The sequence below is a fragment of the Canis lupus genome, chromosome 11 (genome assembly GCF_048164855.1).
Source record: "Canis lupus baileyi chromosome 11, mCanLup2.hap1, whole genome shotgun sequence".
Classification (NCBI taxonomy): Eukaryota; Metazoa; Chordata; class Mammalia; order Carnivora; family Canidae; genus Canis; species Canis lupus.
In genome coordinates, this window is record NC_132848.1 from 2520002 (window position 1) to 2537454 (window position 17453).

General features: G+C 52.2%; 2 protein-coding genes across 6 annotated transcripts; both read left to right on the forward strand.

The window, feature by feature from the left end:
- The first annotated feature begins 9001 nt into the window (after positions 1-9001).
- MYL6B (myosin light chain 6B) lies at positions 9002-14885 on the forward strand. Of its 4 annotated transcripts, XR_012003746.1 has the most exons (10): positions 9002-9159; positions 10622-10844; positions 11563-11590; positions 11848-11991; positions 12220-12393; positions 12841-12918; positions 13055-13093; positions 13894-13921; positions 14103-14122; positions 14792-14885. XR_012003746.1 is itself a non-coding variant. In XM_072768817.1 (9 exons), exons 2-7 carry the CDS (start codon positions 10668-10670, stop codon positions 13081-13083), a joined length of 630 nt encoding a protein of 209 aa, XP_072624918.1. In that variant the 5' UTR covers positions 9002-9159; positions 10622-10667; the 3' UTR covers positions 13084-13093; positions 13894-13921; positions 14792-14885. The 4 variants fall into 4 exon arrangements, 3 of the variants coding, with proteins under 3 accessions (XP_072624918.1, XP_072624919.1, XP_072624917.1); XM_072768817.1 differs by lacking the exon at positions 14103-14122; XM_072768818.1 differs by lacking the exons at positions 13894-13921; positions 14103-14122; positions 14792-14885 and adding an exon at positions 13220-13322 and having other exon boundaries at positions 9003-9159.
- Positions 13357-16710, forward strand: MYL6 (myosin light chain 6). Of its 2 annotated transcripts, XM_072768821.1 has the most exons (7): positions 13518-13649; positions 13894-13921; positions 14792-14935; positions 15164-15337; positions 15429-15506; positions 15776-15820; positions 16522-16710. In XM_072768821.1, the coding sequence occupies exons 1-6, from the start codon at positions 13647-13649 to the stop codon at positions 15802-15804; spliced, it is 456 nt and encodes a 151-aa protein (XP_072624922.1). In that variant the 5' UTR covers positions 13518-13646; the 3' UTR covers positions 15805-15820; positions 16522-16710. The 2 variants fall into 2 exon arrangements, with proteins under 2 accessions (XP_072624921.1, XP_072624922.1); XM_072768820.1 differs by lacking the exon at positions 15776-15820 and having other exon boundaries at positions 13357-13649.
- Positions 16711-17453: the final 743 nt, after the last annotated feature.

Below are 17453 nucleotides of genomic sequence, written 5' to 3' on the forward strand. Positions count from 1 at the left end.
CTGCCTCTGTCTCTGCCTCTCTCTCTCCTCTCTGTTTCTCATGAATAAATAAAATATTTTTAAAAATAAATAAAAAATCAAATTGAAATACTGCCTGGACACTCCTAGTTCAAAGCTAGGGCACTTTGATGCGACATGTAATCCCCAGGGAAACTTGGTGGGCGGCTCTCCCAGTGTGGGGTGCTCACGGCCTCTGAGGGCTCACTGCAAAACAAAAGCTGAATGTCGTTTTTTGCTTTTCACCCTATTTCATAAAAGCAAAAATCCCCTTTAGATTTCTTTTCATGAGTGAAGATAGGTCCTAACGGAGGTCTTTCTTAAAAGCAAAATGGCCTAACAGGAACTTTCATAAAGCAGGGGATATCTGTATCTGGCAAATCTGTATCTTGACAAACGAGCCAAGTATTCTATACGATGGGGAAAGGACAGTTTCTCTAATAAATGGTACTGGAAAACTAGACAACCACATGCAAAAGAATGAGACTGGACCATTGCTTTACACCATTCACAAACAGTAACTCAAAATGGGTTAAACACTTGGATATAAGACCTGAAACCTGAAAATTAGAAAAGATGTGATAAGCAATTTGATGTAGGTCTTGGCAATGATGTTTTCTAATGTGACACCCAAAAGCAAAGGCAACAAAAGCAAAAATATTCATCTACATCAAACTAAAAAGCTCCTGCATTAGCACAGGAAACCAACAAAACAAAAAGGCAAACTACTGAGCGGCAGAAAATGTTTGCAAATCATGTATCTGATAAGAGTTTAATATTTGAAACCTATAAAGAACTCACACAATAGCAGAAATATATTAATTAATTAGTTTATATCTCCAAATTAAAAAGGGCAGATCTGAATAGACTTTTCCCCAAAGACGACATACAGATGGCTAACAAGTACCGGAAAAGATGCTCACCATCATGAATCATCAGGGAAATGCAAATTAAAGCCACAATCAGATATCACTCGAAGCCTTTTAGAATGGCTATCATCACAAAGACAAGAAATGACATGTGTTGCTGGGAAAAGGAACCCTTGTACACTGCTGGTGGGTTATAGACTGATGCAAGCACTACGGAAAACAGCATGGATGGTCCTCAAAAAATTAAAAGCAGGACTGCCATGTGATCCAACAATTCCACTTCTGGTTTATAGCTAAAGGAAATCACTGTCTCAAAAAGATACCTGCACCCCCATATCCACTGCAGCATTATTTACAATAGTCAAGACATGGAAACAACCTAGGTGACCCCTGAAAAATGAACAGATAAAGAAATGTGAGGGTTTGCATGTGTGCATGCACACACACACACACACACACACAGGAATATTCAACCATAAAAAGAAGGAAATCTTACCATGTGCAACAACATGAAGGAACCTTGAGGGCATTATGCTAAGTGAAACAAGTCAAAGACAAATACTGTAGGATCGCACTTATATGTGGAAACTAATAATGACTAAAAACTCATAGATACAGAGAACACTGTCAGTGACTCCAGAGGTGGGCGTTGGGGAGATGGGAAAAATGGGTAAAGGGGGTCAAAAGATACAAACTTCCAGCCAAATGGGACACCTGAGAAGCTCAGGGATTGAGAGTGTCTGCCTTGGGCTCAAGGCGTGACCCCAGGGTCCTGGGATCGAGCCCCACATCAGGCTCCCGAGAGGAGCCTGCTTCTCTGTCTGCCTGTGTCTTGGTCTCTCTCTGTGTCTCATGAATAAATAAAATCTTAAAAAAAAAACATCCAGCTATAAAATAAGTTCCGGATGCAATGTACAGCATGATGACTATTGTGAATAATACTTTACTGTATATTTGAAAGTTGCTAAGACAACAGATCTTAAAGTTCTCATCACCAGGAAAAATTTTTTTTGGTAACTATGTAAGATGATGGATGTTAAGTGTAAACTAGACGTACTGTTTGTCATTTTGATTTTTAAAAATATTATTTATTTATTCATGAGAGACACAGAGAGAGAGAGGCCGAGACACAGGCAGAGGGAGAAGCAGGTTCCATGCAGGGAACCCGACGTGGGACTCCATCCCAGGTCTCCAGGATCAGGCCCTGAGCCGAAGGCGGCGCTAAACCACTGAGCCACCCAGGCTGCCCCTGTTTGTCGTTTTGAGATGTATACAATATTATGTTGTATACCTGCAACCGATATTCTATGTCAATGTTACTTTTTTAATAAAAAAAGGAAAAGATACAAGTCAAAAAAATTTTTAGAGATTTTATTTATTCTTGAGAGACAGAGAGGGAGACACGGGTGGAGGGAGAAGAAGGCTCCCTGTGGAGAACCAGCTGCGGGACTCGATCCCAGGACCCCGGATCATGCCCTGGGCCAAAGGCAGATGCTCAACCGCTGAGCCACCCAGGGGGCCCAAAGTTAAATTTTTTTTAAAAGCCTTTCAATTTATGAATCATGTCAGTTTTTTTTTTAAGATTTTATTTATTTATTCATGAGAGACAGAGATAGAGGCAGAGACATAGGCAGAGGGAGAAGCAGGCTCCCTGTAGGGAGCCCAATGCAGGACTCAAACCCAGGACCCCGGGATCACAACCTGAGCCAAAAGCTCAGCCAATGAGCCACCCAGGTGCCCCCACCTACGACCTTTAAAAACATTTTTATTTAGGTAATCTCTACACCCCATGGCGGGCTCAAACTCACAACCCCAAGATCAAGAGTTGCATACTCTTCTGACTGAGCCAGTCCCACAAATGCTACTCTTGAAATGTGGCTTTACTGGCCCAAAGTGCTGTGGTTCACTGGGTGTGGCAACACCACTGTCTGCCCAACAGCCACCTTCCCCTCTTCCCTACATACAGAATCCCAGAGCATTCCTGGTGGCAGTGTGCCGGATAAGACGTAAGAGGAAGTCAGCTGGGGACTGGAGTGTCAACAGAAGAAAGCCCTCATTGCCTCCTTCCTTTTTGGTTGGGTCACTGTTGGAAGGATGTGATGCCTGGAGCAGCAGCCGCCTTCTTTCGGGCCTTGAGGTGACTAACATAAGGAGGAAAAGCTAACATGATTAAGGAATACATATTTTATAAATTAGGGTCATGGGGCATATACATACAATGAAATATTATTCAGCATTAAAAAAAAAAAAAAAAAGGAAAACTTGCCATTTGCAACAATTTGGATGGACCTCCAGGGCATTATGCCAAATAAAATAAGTCAGACAGGGTAGCCCCGGTGGCGCAGCGGTTTAGCGCCACCTGCAGCCCAGGGTGTGATTCTGGAGACCCGGGATCGAGTCCCACATCAAGCTCCCTGCATGGAGCCTGCTTCTCCCTCTGCCTGTGCCTCTGCCTCTCTCTCTCTGTGTCTCTCATGAATAAATAAATAAAATCTTAAAAAAAAAAAAAGGAGAGACCACTGCATTTGGAGGTCTTTCCTGTTAAAAAAAGAAAGTCAGACAGAGAAAAGACAAATACCGTATTACCTCACCTGAATGTAAAAATACACAAAAAATAAAACACTGAGCTCACAGATTCAGAGAACAGAATCGTTGTTTGGGGGATCCAGCTCTGAGGGTGGGGAAATGGGTGAAAAGGGTGAAAAGGAACCAACTTCCAGTTATAAAATGACTAAGTCCTGGAGATGTAATATACGTGTACATGGTGACTAGAGTTAATAATATTGTATTGCATATTTGAAAGTTGCTAAGAGAGATCTTATAAGTTTTCATCATAAGAAAACAATTCTTTTCTGTGTGATTATCTCACAATATATATAAATAGAGAATCATTATGTTATGCACCTAAAACTCATGTTACATGTCAATTATACCTCAACAGAAAGAGCTAAAAATCTAGGCTCAGGCAATAGAGTGAATATACACACACAACTGAACATAAGAGAGGGTCGGAGGATAAAGGGGAGCTAAGAGTGCAGCTGAGGGGCCTTATGTCATCTCTGCAAACCTGTGTCTACCTAACACTGCCTACCCACTCTACCCCCTAAAAGTCTTTACCTTTATTTAAACAAAGCTCGCTCTGGCCTCCTCTGAAACCTGGCTCACCTGCCAAGAGACCTCACTCATCTGGGAGGTGGGGTCCACATTCTCCTTGCACCCCAAAGCTGCTTCCCCATTGTTATTCTCATAAAAAATCTCAGCTCCTGGGACACCTGGGTGGCTCAGCAGTTGAGTGTCTGCCTTTGGCTCCCGGCGTGATCCTGGGGTCCTGGGATCGAGTCCCGCGACGGGCTCCCGGTGGGGAGCCTGCTTCTCCCTCTGCCTGTGTCTCTCATGAAGAAATAAATAAATAAATAAATAAATAAATAAATAAATAAATAAAATTTCAGCTCCTTTCGAGTTGATACACCGTCTCTACCGTCTCTGTCATTCACTAACCACACACCCACTCCATACTTATCGAAGGGCACGGCCCCCTGAATACTGCTGTCACCCCGTGTCTCCAACGTATGCCACAGGCTCTTCGGTAATCACCATCAGAGTTCCTCCTTGTGGCGGACAACGTAGGCTTCCTCCCCAGTGTCCTTCTACTCCTTCCCGTTTGGATGGGCTCCAGTCCACCTCCAAAGGCAGACAAACCCCAACTGGCCTGTGGGGCAGGGTAATGCCATCCTCCTTGTCGTGGGGGCGGGCAAACCCCTGCCGTTGCCACACAGGGCATGCTGTTTCCCTAGTCATGGTGATGAATTCCAGGCTTGATGGCAGCATTTTTCTAAGTCCCTCGAGTCAGAGTGAAGTTCAGGAACCGATTCCAATGGTGAAGGAGGGCTCCCTCTGGTGTGTGTGGCTCTGTCAGGACAGCAGGAGACTCCTGATCTCAGGGTCATGAGTTCAAGCCCCATGTTGGGTATAAAGCTTACTTTAAAAAGAATACAAATAAATACTTCCAAATTAAAAAAGAAAAGCTCACTCTTTTCCTCTTGTGGTATAAGGATGTGATGCCTGCACAGCCAAGCCAGATATGACTCCAGGAGGGAATTCAAGTAAGAAGCTAACAAATGGAGGACAGTGGCCAGAAAAGTAGAAAATCCTTTTGTGATGTCATGAAATTCTGGATCAAAATGAACTTGAAACCCACCCTACCTCTTGATTTTTCAGTTACATAAGCCAATAAATCCTCTTTATTGGTTACCCAGGTTTAGTCAGATTTTTGCTACTTGCTATCGAAAAAGCCCTAAAGAACATTCTCCTCAGATCCAATAACCTTCACGTCTCTACCCTTTCAACCATTCACACCCTATTCCTGTCTTCCTCTATAGTCTTTGGAATTTTAATCTCAAATGCACTATTTCCTTCAACAGCTGTGAGATCTCCAAGCATCTTACTTCTCAACCTCATTGAGACCCAAGACTGTTAGTGACTTTTTATATTCTCTCAATCTAATAGGTCACTTTTCTTTCTTTCTTTCTTTCTTTCTTTCTTTCTTTCTTTCTTTCTTTCTTTCTTTCTTTCTTTCTCTTTCTTTCTTTCTTTCTTTCTTTCTTCTTTCTTCTTTCTTTTTGAAGAAAGCTCTACACTTTTTTTTTTTTTTTAGCTCTACACCTTTTTAAAGAAAGCTCTACACCCAATGTGGGACTTGAACTCATGACCCTAAGATCACAGGTTGCACACTCTATCCTCTGACACAGCCACACGTCCTAATGGGTCACTTCTGTACTTACTCCTCTATTTGGCCTAGACCGCAAACCCTCTTTTTTTTTTTAATTTTTATTTATTTATGATAGAGAGAGAGAGAGAGGCAGAGACCTAGGCAGAGGGAGAAGCAGGCTCCATGCACCGGGAGCCCGATGTGGGATTCGATCCTGGGTCTCCAGGATCGCGCCCTGGGCCAAAGGCAGGCGCTAAACCGCTGCGCCACCCAGGGATCCCCACAAACCCTCTTTTACTCAGACTCCCAACTTCCTCACTTTCATGTTCATCCATCATCCCTACTCCACAAAACTCCATTGTCTAGATCCATTACCATTCCAGCTGCCTCTTTGCTCTAGCTCCATCGTCCAAGCAGCAGAATACTGTCGGAAGGAGGAAATCACTACCTGGCATCGTTACATGAGCTCCCACTGCAACCACCCTTTAAGCTGCTCAGCAAATTCACGTAGGGAGCACAGAGTAGGCACTCAGTACATCTCAATTGAGTATTGATTGGCTCCCCAGTAAGCTGTCTCCCACTTTCCACAGTACCTGTTTCAAACCTTCACTACCTTCTCAAGCCACCTCCTCCTATATCCTCTTTTAGCAAATCAATCACCTCATATTCTAATGCAAGGTAAGAATACCTGGGAACTCTCTCAATCTCCTGAATCCCCAATCTATCTCATCAACTTACTAGTATCAGCGTCTATCCTTGATTCTTCCCTTTTATCCAAATATCCATTCATTCTACAGATATTTGCCCAGTATATGCCAGGCACTGTACCCTACTTGGCCCTAGAAAGTGCGTGTTGGAAGGGAGGGAGAGCAGAGATCTAAAAGACAGTAGCAATAACCTGAGAAAAGGGACCAGGACATCTTTAAAGATCTGCGAGCTAGTAGATATGGCTGGTATAGAGGTGTAACTGGTACAAGGAAGCAGTGTTTGAAACTGCTGGGTTTTGTGAACCAACTAAAGATTTAGTCTTTACCAAAATACATGGAAGGATTTTAGGTAGGGAGATGACATGATCAAATACACATTCTGAAAAGATCATTCCTTTTATTAAAGCTGTAGTTAGGGTTGCCTGGGTGGCTCAGTGGTTGAGCATCTGCCTTCAACTCCAGGCATGATCCTGGGGTCTGGAATCGAGTTCTGCATTGGGTTCCCTGCTTGGAGCCTGCTTCTTCCTCTGCCTATGTCTCTGCCTCTCTCTCTGTCTCTCATGAATAAAATAAAATATATATATTTTTATTTATTAAAAAAAAATTTTTTTTTATTATTTATTTATGATAGGCACACAGTGAGAGAGAGAGGCAGAGACACAGGCAGAGGGAGAAGCAGGCTCCATGCACCGGGAGCCCGACGTGGGATTCGATCCTGGGTCTCCAGGATCGCGCCCTAGGCCAAAGGCAGGCGCTAAACCACTGCGCCACCCAGGGATCCCAAAATATATATATTTTTAAAGCTGTAATTAACTTAGTTTGTTCTCTGTCCTTTCCATAGCTAAAAATATTTAAAAAAGATTCCCAGGCCCTAACACAGACCCAGAGTCAGAATCTTTGTGGGCAGAGTCTGCAAGTTTGTCTGTTTACAAAGTTCTCAGGAGATTCTGAAGAACAGCTAAATCTGGGAACCGCTAGTTTAGAGCATTAAAAAAATGAAACTAGGGGCATCTGGGTAGCTCAGCCGGTTGAGTGTGTGCCTTTGGCTCAGGTCATGATCCCAGAGTCCTGGGATCAAGCCCCACATTGGGCTCCCTGCTTCTTTCTCCCTCTTCCACTTACCCCTGCTTGTGTGCTCTATCAAATAATAAAAATTAAAAAATGAAACTAGCAAAGGGGGTGTCTGACTCTTGATCTTGGCTCCGGTCTTTTTTTTTTTTTTTTTGTCTCGGGTCTTGAGCTTAAGCCCTGAGCTGGGCTCTGCCCTAGGCATGAAGCCTACTTAAAAAAATAAAAAATAGGGATCCCTAGGTGGCGCAGCGGTTTGGCTCCTGCCTTTGGCCCCAGGGCGCGATCCTGGAGACCGGGGATCGAATCCCACATCGGGCTCCCGGTGCATGGAGCCTGCTTGTCCCTCTGCCTGTGTCTCTGCCTCTCTCTCTCTGTGTGACTATCATAAATTAAAAAAATAAAATTAAAAAAAAAATAAACACAAAACAAGGACTTTAGAGTTAGATTCGCTTTTTATTTTTTAGATTTACATTTGAACCTTGACTCTGCTCCCATACTCTAGATCACACTGGCAAAAGAAGCAGAGACTCGGGATCCCTGGGTGGCGCAGCGGTTTGGCGCCTGCCTTTGGCCCAGGGCGCGATCCTGGAGACCCGGGATCGAATCCCACATCGGGCTCCCGGCATGGAGCCTGCTTCTCCCTCTGCCTGTGTCTCTGCCTCTCTCTCTCTCTCTCTCTCTGTGACTATCATAAATAAATAAAAAAAAAAAAAAAAAAAAGAAAGAAGCAGCAGAGACTCTGGGAGTCTCAGTTTCCCGTTCCTTAAAGACGGAGCCATGCCTGACCTTCTTTATGGGGTGCTTGGGTGGCTCAGTCGATTAAGTGTTAGGTCATGCTGTCAGGGTCCCAAGTTGGGCTCCCAGATTAGAAGACAAGAATAATGCAAAAATGAGGGGTTTGCCAGTCTGTTTGCCAAGAGTCTTCATGTTTTCTCTGGGGCGCGGGGCGCGGCGGGACCCTTCTCTTCAGCTCCCCCTCGGCTGCTCCTCGGAGGTAATCCAGCCCAAGCGGAAAGGGCTTGGTGAAGGCCTCCGCGGAGAGCGGCTGACCTCCTCCTCCACCTCCTGTTAGGCTGTAGGCAACCGTCCCTACTCTTCCGAGCGGCTTGCACACCCCCACCGCCCGCCCCCTCCTCTGACCCTCGGCCTGTCAGCCGCGAGCCCCGCGAGCCCCCGCAGCCCCAGCCCCGGAGGGCTGCGGGGCGTCTCGGGAAGGAGATGACCAGCGCGGACGGAGGCGTGAGGCCCGAGGCGCTGGGCGGCGCAGCCCCGCGGTTCCAGGCAGAGCCGAGGCCCCGCGCCGCGGGATGGAGAAACTTGCACAGTGGGAGGAGCCGGGGCAGGTGGCCAAGGCCTAATCCCAAATCTTAACATTTACTTCAACTACCAGCAGCTCATTACCGAAAAAAAAGAAAAAAGAAAAGAAAGGAGAATTCGGTGGAGTTGCTGTTCCAAGTCACACGGCCCCTCGGCGGCGCCCGCTCCCCCGCCCCCCGGGAGCCCCCGCTCAGCGTCGCAGATGCCCGGGCCCGCGCGGCTCTGGCGCCGGGGCGGGGGGGGGGCTGTAGAGCGGTCACCGCCGCTCAGCTCCGGGAGGCGGAGGGCGCCCAAACGGCCTGAGTCACCGCCGCCGCCACCTGCCGGAAGCCGCCGCTCGGGCGAGGTCTCCCAGCTGCCAGCGGCCTTCCCGTGAGGCCGCGGGCGCGCGAGGACTACGACTCCCGGCATGCTCCGAGGCCGCTGGCGTTAACCCTTCGGGGCCCGCGGCCTCCCAGCCCCGCCTCCGCCCTCACCTGGACCCCGCAGGGTGAGTTTTGGGGAGCTGGGGAGGGACTCTTTCCTTTATTTAAGCTTGATTTGAGGTGTGGGTGCGTGCGTGTGCATGTGCGTGTGTGTGAGTGAGATGAGTTCTGGGAGGCTGGAACGATTCCGATTTTTCTAAAATGGGACAGTGTTCAGTAATGAGATTCAGACGCATTTTTGCAAGTGAGAGACGAATCATCAAATCTCTGAACCCCAGGGTCTAAGTGGAATCATTACTCTTCCTCAGAATGCTGCCTAAATCTTTTCCTTTCTTATCCCAAGAACAAAAGTAGCCGCAACCCCTTCCCCTCTCCCCGCCACCTCCGACTTAGACCCTACCCGGTGCCCCCAGCAAGGTTTGGAACCTGGCGCCAGGGCCAGGGTTGTTACCATTCTCTGCTTGGTGGGTAAGTACCTTTGGAACCCATAGGACCTCCCACATCCTTTTGGATTAGAGATTTTAGGATTTAGGCTCCTGGCCTCCCAGGGCCTGCCCTTCCTCTCAGGTGCACCACAGAGTCCCTGCAGGCTCCGCAGGCTCCCTACCTTCCTTTGACTTGATGGACCATGGGGCCTGTGGAAAAGGGTTCCTTCCTTGGTGTGTGGGTGGTGGGTGTTAAACCTGATCCTTGTTCCCACCCTTACCCTTAAAACCATATTGGGAACAGGAGATCATGGGTGTGTGTGTGTGTGTGTGTGTGTGTGATCACACTCCTTTATGTTACTGTTCTTTATCTATACTGGCACAATTCCAGTTCTGGGCTGGGAGACGGTGGCAGTGACTGTAAGATTTGGGGATTAAAGGCTGTGGGGTCAACTGCCCCTGCTCCTCAACTATAGTCAGAGGGGAGTAGAAGAGCTGCTTGGTTTTTTCATCTTAAACTGCTCCTGGACCCCACTTTTTTTTTTTTTTTTTTAAGATTTTATTTTCAAGTAGTCTGCACACCCAGTGTGGGGCCCAAATCCACAATTCCAAGATGAGGAGTCACATGCCCTACTGACTGAGCCAGCCAGGTGCCCCTCCCAGACCCCACTCTAACAATCCCAGTTCACAAGGGCCCCCTCCCTGCCTCAGCCTTTAAGGGTCTAAAGCTGCTAAAACAAAAGGGCTACTCTGTGTGTGTGGGAGGGGGGTCGAGGCCTGGAATGCCTGGGTCCCCTTCTTTGCTTCACCCCTGTGTCAGTGTCTGTCACTGGCAAGCATCCTATCCTTACCCCGGAGGTTAACTCCCTCATTCTGGGCAGTCTCTGGCTTCCTTCCCCTGCCCCCAAAGGGGCCATTGTTCTGGCTAGCATTTGGGGCTTAGTGAACAGAAGAGAGAAGACCTTGGGGCAGGAGTCCTGAACCATAGGAGTCCAGGGCAGGCCGGCATATCTCTCCTCTATCTCACCCTCCTCACCGCCAACTGGCTCCCTGCCCCTGCCCCCGCCCCTTGACATCCCAGACTCCCTGGCTATTTAAACAGAGATGGGTGCCCCCATCGGCACACTGTCCTTTGGCCACCGGACATCATGCCTCCCAAGAAGGATGTTCCTATGAAGAAACCAGCGGGACCCTCTATTTCCAAGCCTGCTGCCAAACCAGCAGCAGGGGCCCCTCCTGCCAAGCCCAAGGCTGAGCCAGCTCCAGCTGTCCCTCCAGCTCCTCAGAAAACCCAGGAGCCCCCCATCGATCTCTCCAAAGTGGTGGTGAGTCTTGGGAGACTGAGGAAGAATTTGTAAGGGATGGTACAGGGTGGGAAACAGCCGAGGTGGTTAGGGGTATCTAAAAGATAGGGACTCGGTGAGCACTGCACGGATACTGGAGATCCCTCTTGGTCCCCTATTTGGAAGCATCCAGGCTTATGACTGCTGTTCTTTTTTATTCTCTCCCTCTAACCTATACTATATGTGTGGGTACATACACACATTCTCACTGACCCCTCTGCTGGCGGCAGGGACCTGGGAGATGGGGAACATCTGGGTTCTGAGGACAGTTTCAAGGTGAAGAGAGGGAGCTGGTGCCTGTGCCTGGCTGACTGTTCGGTTCTAAAAGCCACAACTCTGAACCCCAGGAGGGAAGGCTGAGGAGGACAGACTTGTTAGACAATCACAGCTGGGGGCCAGGGGTAAATTTAGCCTTTGTTCAGCCCCCAGTTATGTGAGGGATGCAGAGCTCAGGGCACTGGAGGGAGGGGAACAGGTGGCATGGGATTAACCCTGTTCCCAGGAAACCCTCCCCCCCATAATTCCTCCTCTTGGGATTCTCCCAAGGTCCAGAGCTGGGAATGGGACTGAGGTGGCTGGGCTCCCAGCCTGGTCTCTTTGGGCCCCTCCCCAGAAGTGGCTGCCAGTTGGTTGGGAGGAGTGCTGGAGAGAGATTCAGTGAGCCCTGTCATCTCTCCTCACCTGCTCTTTTCTTCCACAGATCGAGTTTAACAAGGACCAGCTGGAGGGTGAGGAGAAGCTGGTCCCTTAAGCCGCACCGTCTAGCCCCAAGCCCCTGGTCAGATCCTCTTTCTGTTCCCCTAGCCCAACCTTGGATAGCGCCACCGTCTAGTCCCAACCTTGGAACCTTCCTCCTAGTGCTCTGTGTCCTCCGTTCTGCCTAGCTCTAGTTCGGAGTTTCTGAACCTCCTTTCTGTCAGGGGTGGAGTGGGGGGGTGGTGATGGGAACCCCTGGTCTCAACACTGACCTCTCCTTGTACTTCAGAGTTCAAGGAGGCCTTTGAGCTGTTTGATCGAGTAGGGGACGGCAAGATCCTGTATGGTCAGTGTGGGGATGTGATGAGGGCTCTGGGCCAGAACCCCACCAACGCCGAGGTGCTCAGGATCCTGGGGAACCCCAAGAGTGATGGTGAGGGGGATGCCTGGAGCAATGCGGTTTTTCAGTGTGGTGGTGGAACCGAGGAATGGTGGCAAGGTGACAAAGGATGCTGGGGTGGCTCTTGGGACTTCAAACACTGTCAGACACCTTTAAAAAAACATCCTGAACGTTGAATGGGATGAAAAGCTTCGTGGTAGGGATGGAGCTGGGCCCAAGGTGACACTACAGTGACCCCTCCCTCCCGTTTCCAACCTCCAGAGCTGAAGTCCCGGCGTGTGGACTTCGAGACTTTCCTGCCCATGCTCCAAGCAGTCTCCAAGAACCGGGACCAAGGGACATACGAGGACTACCTGGAGGGGCTTCGAGTGTTTGACAAAGAGGGGAACGGCAAAGTCATGGGCGCGGAGCTCAGACACGTGCTCACCACCCTGGGTGAGGCAGGGACGGAACTCGGGGCGGGCGGGGAGCAGGGGCCAGACCAGTAGGCACGGAGGCAGGGCCGGGAAGCATTACCGCCCTACAGGCCATGGGCAGGGGCTAAGGAGGTCGGAGCCCTGGGGCAGAACCCGAAGGTAAGGGGAGGGGGTGCAGTTGCCTCCCACAGGACAGAGGAGAGGGGTGAGGTGGAAAGCCTGACTTTTTGCTGTGGGAGAGAGGCCTGCGCTCTGTGACCTGGGGCCCCCGTCCCCTTTCCCTCCGTGGAGGCGTTGACCAGGCGCGCGGGCAGGTGCAGTGGGAGGGAGAGGCAGGGCACACTGAGGGGCCCTTACCAGGATTCCTTGGGGCTTCGGCTCGGCGCCAAGCTTGGGGGGGGGGGCACCGCCCGGAAGAGGAAGGGCGGGGGGGTGGGCAGGGACTGATCTGTTCTGTCGGGCTCAGGAGAGAGGATGACTGAGGAGGAGGTGGAGACCGTCCTGGCCGGACATGAGGACAGCAACGGCTGCATCAACTATGAAGGTGAGGGGCCGCGGGAGCGGCGGGAGCGGCGGGAGCGGCGGGGCCGGGGCTCGCGGTCCGGGTGGGGGGGACGGACCCGGATTATCTGAACCCGGAGCCGGGCCTGCTTCTGAACCCTCCCGCCTCGTCTCCGCAGCCTTCCTGAAGCACATCCTCAGCGTCTGAGCTCCTACAGGTAGGGCCGTCCCGCTGCGCTCGAGGCAGCTTCCGTCCCTCCCCTCGGCGGGGCCACGGAGCCGGGAAGGCGAGCCCACGGCGCCGCGCGAGCGACCGCCCTCGGCAGCTTGCCTCGTTTCCACAGGCGCGGTGGGGCTGGACTCGGCGCCCCTCCCCGGCGATGGAAGCACGTTCCTGCCACTAGGAGGTCCCCTGTTGTTTCAAAATAAAGAGACGGCTCCTCCCTAGGCGTCCGACTGCTGCTTTCTTGGTGGGGGGGGAGACGGGGGGCGGCCTCTCCTCTCCGGGATCGCCGACCCTCCGATTCCTCGCGCCTGGCTCCACCCGCCGCCGCAGCTCGGCCCCCCGCAGGGAGCGCGGCGCCAGAGGGAGGAGCGGAGGCCCCGCCCAACTCATTACTAACGTAGCGCCCTCATCTGCATAAGGCAGGGCCGCCGTTTCTATTGGCTGGGCCGGCGCTGTGACGTCACGGGGACGCACGAGGACTAGGGCAGGGCCGGGCGCCGGAGCCATTGCTGCAGGAGAGGGTCCCGCAGAGGCGCGCCGTCGCGATGGTGGGGCCCGGGCCCGGGACGCGGAGCGTGGCTCGGGGCGAGGCGGGAGGCCGGGGCGGGGCTTTGCGGAGCGAACCCGAGGGCCTGGCAGGTCGGGGGCGGGGTTGGAGAGTTCGGGGGTCTTGTCCTGGCGGGAAGCGAGTCCCCAGCACGGAGCAGGACTTAGTGGTTCAGTTGGCGGGACGGGGATGGACGCTTGGGGGCTGCAGTTGAGATGCTGACGGCCCCCCTCTTCCCTGAGCAGTGTGATTTCACCGAGGACCAGACCGCCGGTACGTAAGCCCCGACCCGCTGAGGTCGCGTCTCGGGAGAGGGGCCCCCGCCTCCAGCACTACCCCCACCAGGCCGGCCCTCTCTTCCCCCCGGGACCTACTTCCTGCCGTCTCCTCTCCCTCCTCGGCATCCTCCATTTTCTCTTCTCACTCTTTCTTCCTCCCTCCCCTTCCACTCTAGATCCGAGCCCCAAGCCCCGGGTGAGTGTTAGGCGGTGTGGGCATGAGACAACTTGGTCACCTAACGCCTGCGGTGTGTGCGGGGCGGGGAGGGTGTATTAAGTTGCCTGCGCTCCTCCGTCCCTTAATCAGCTTCTGCCTCTTTCCTCCTCCTGTGATAACACCACCCCCAGCTCCCCCCCCCCCCCCCCCCCGCCCAGTCCGGGATTGTGAAGAGTGTAGAAAGCAGTGACCTGGAATTCTGTGAAAATGGGGACGGGAATTTGCTGAGGATATTTCATAGCAGTGCCCTCTAGAAGTCTGTACCGGAGAGGTGGGAAGTGGCAGGCAGGGATGACCCCGGTCCCCGGCTGCTGCTCCCTCTTCCTTATAAGGACAGGACCCAGACTGGGCGGTGGCGAATTCCTGCCCTGAGTGTAGTGAGGAGGCTGGGCGGGCTTGCTGTCGGCAGAGGGGCGTGTAAGTGGCTGTTACCCTTCAGCCCTGGGGAGGGGGAGGCCGTGTCGTTATGTGGAACGCCTGAGCAGGGACGCAGGGACGCTAGATCCCTCTCAGCGGGCCTGGGCGTACAGTGGTACAAACACCTGGTCTCCTCAGCATGATCAAGAGTTGACTGGGCAGAGGGGGTTTGGGAGGCAGGGTTTGGGTCAACCCCCGCATGCTCAGTGCTGATCTTGTCTGAATCTTCAGAGTTCAAGGAGGCCTTTCAGCTGTTCGATCGAACAGGGGATGGCAAGATCCTGTACAGCCAGTGTGGGGACGTGATGAGGGCCCTGGGCCAGAACCCCACCAACGCCGAGGTGCTCAAGGTCCTGGGGAACCCCAAGAGCGATGGTGAGGGTCCTCAGGAACTATTCCTCAGTGTGGTAATGGGCCTACAGTTCTTTAGCTAAGAGCTTCCCTTTATCTTCATGGGCCCAGACCTCAAGCACATTTGTCTCAACTAGCAAATCCCACAGATTACTCCTGCTTTCAGTGGGAGCCCCCTGCCCCCGTGGGAGCCCTGTAGTCTCCTCAGTCCTGAGGACCCGGGTGACTTTCCTTCCCCCTCCTTTATGGCAGAGATGAATGTGAAGGTGCTGGACTTTGAACACTTCCTGCCCATGCTGCAGACTGTGGCCAAGAACAAGGACCAGGGCACCTATGAGGACTACGTCGAAGGCCTTCGGGTGTTTGACAAGGAAGGGAATGGCACCGTCATGGGTGCTGAAATCCGGCACGTTCTTGTCACGCTGGGTAAGGCTCTGCCCTTGCTCCTTTGAGCTGAGGTGCCACCTGACACACACTTGCCACCCAGATCCCAGAATGCTTTTCTTTCCTTCTGCAGGTGAGAAGATGACGGAGGAAGAAGTAGAGATGCTGGTGGCGGGGCATGAGGACAGCAATGGTTGTATCAACTATGAAGGTGAGGGACTTGGGGCTCTCGTGGAGGAAGCGGTTGTACAGGCAGCTCTTGCCCAAGTGTTTGGGGCTCCGGAGGCAAAGGGCAGGGCCTGGCCCAGCCCGGGAGCGGGAGGCCATGGGGGTATATGACAGGAAAGAAAAGGGTAATGTGTGAAGGGTGGGGAAGGAACGGGAAGTAAAATAAAGGGAATGTCTGTTCCCCCACCACCTGAACCCTTCACCCCATGTCTGTGTCTTGTCTTCACCATGAGTGTCTCTTCCTTCCTGCAGCGTTTGTGAGGCATATCCTGTCGGGGTGACCGGCCCATGGGGCGGGTACGGCTCCTCCCAGCCTCCCTTCTCTAGTCGCCCTCCCCAGTGTTTTTCTCCCCAACCTCTGCTCTCTAGTCCCTGCCCCTCCCCTACTACCATCTGACTTCCTCCTAGCATGTTTCTGCATGGAGCTGACTGGGCAGGGGAGGGGTTCCTCAAAGAGGAAGACAGCCTGGGGGTGTGGTACCTCCTCTCCTAGAATGGGCTCTGAGGTTTTGCTTCTAGGGTCCAGGTGCCGGTGTCTGGGAACTTGCACCAGCCGGTCCCCATCTTGCTTCAGGGTGATCCTTTGGCCCTGGGGCCCAGGTGGTTGGCATGGGGGGGGGGGTGTCGCCTGCCCCATTGTGCTGCTGTAGCAGAATAGTCATTTCTTCTTCCTTCTGCTGGGCAGCTTGGAGGTACCCTAACCCAAATCTCTGTCTTCTCCTGCCAATGGCTGACAATAGCTGTAGGTGTAGTTGAGAACTTTTCTGCCTCCTGCTGTGTTCTTGCTGCTCAGGGTAGGGTGGGGGGCTAACAGCTGGTGGGAGGGGAGCTGGGGGCCGAGAGAACTGGGCAGACTCAAGGTGGCTCCTCTGCAAAGCCAAGGTTGGTTTCTGCGGGCACATACCCATGCTACCTTTGTGGTCCTGTGGTCTCCTGGCCCCTGGTGGACCCCTCCCCTTGGCCCTACTCCCTGGCTCACCCCTTTCTCCGATCCACAGAGCTCGTCCGTATGGTGCTGAATGGCTGAGGACGTTCCTGGTGTGCCCGAGCCCCGTGCCTTCCCCCGTGTGAGACTGCATGTAGCCCCGAAGGCGTCCTAGGTCCTCTTGTCACAGCACCTTTGCCAGCTTGTCTCTCTTGGATATTTGCTATCAGCAGTCACCAAATAAACTTGCTCTGTGCCCTAAGTACGGTTCTGCCTTCCTTCCTGAGCAGGGTGAAGGGGAGGAAAGACCATCCATGGTCAATAGACCAGGGGTCAAAAAAGCTGGGGAAGGGCTTGGGGGATCCATCTTTGTGTCATTTAAAAAGTACTGGCCCCATTCACTGATGTTCCAGAGGCTACCGCTTGGGGGAATTAAGGAAGCCATAAATCCCTGTAGGACCAAAGGCTGGCCATCCTCGGTCTGCCTCCTTTCAGGAAGTCCGCCTAGCCCTCCCATCTGGTTAAACCCAGCCGTCCCTCTCCCAAGCACTGATGGCCTTTTGTGGGGGAAGCCCAGGGAGTGTTTAATGGAGCTAAAGCCAGGCCATATTAGCACTGCCTGAGCCTGTCACCTCGGTAGGGCTAGTGGCCAGTAATAGAAGTATGTGACTTGCCTGCCTTCTTCCTGCCTAATAAGGGAAGGAATGAAGCCATTACTTCTGAAAGGATAAATATACAAAATCTCCAGGTTGGGAGGATGTCCTTCCAAGTCTCAAACAGCTATTTTTAGGGCAGGTGAGAGCCTCTGCCCAGCTCCCAAAACAGTGCACAGTCCTGACAGCTGTGCTGCCTTGAGCCTGTTGTGGAGAGAGGCCTAGTGCCTGCGTGTCTATGGGCCGTCCAGTGCCTCTCCAGCCCAGGCGAATGCCCCTGGAAAGGCTGCCCCCAGCCCCAACCCCCTGCCTGGCAGCCACAGGTCAGAGAACACAGAAGGCATTCACAAGA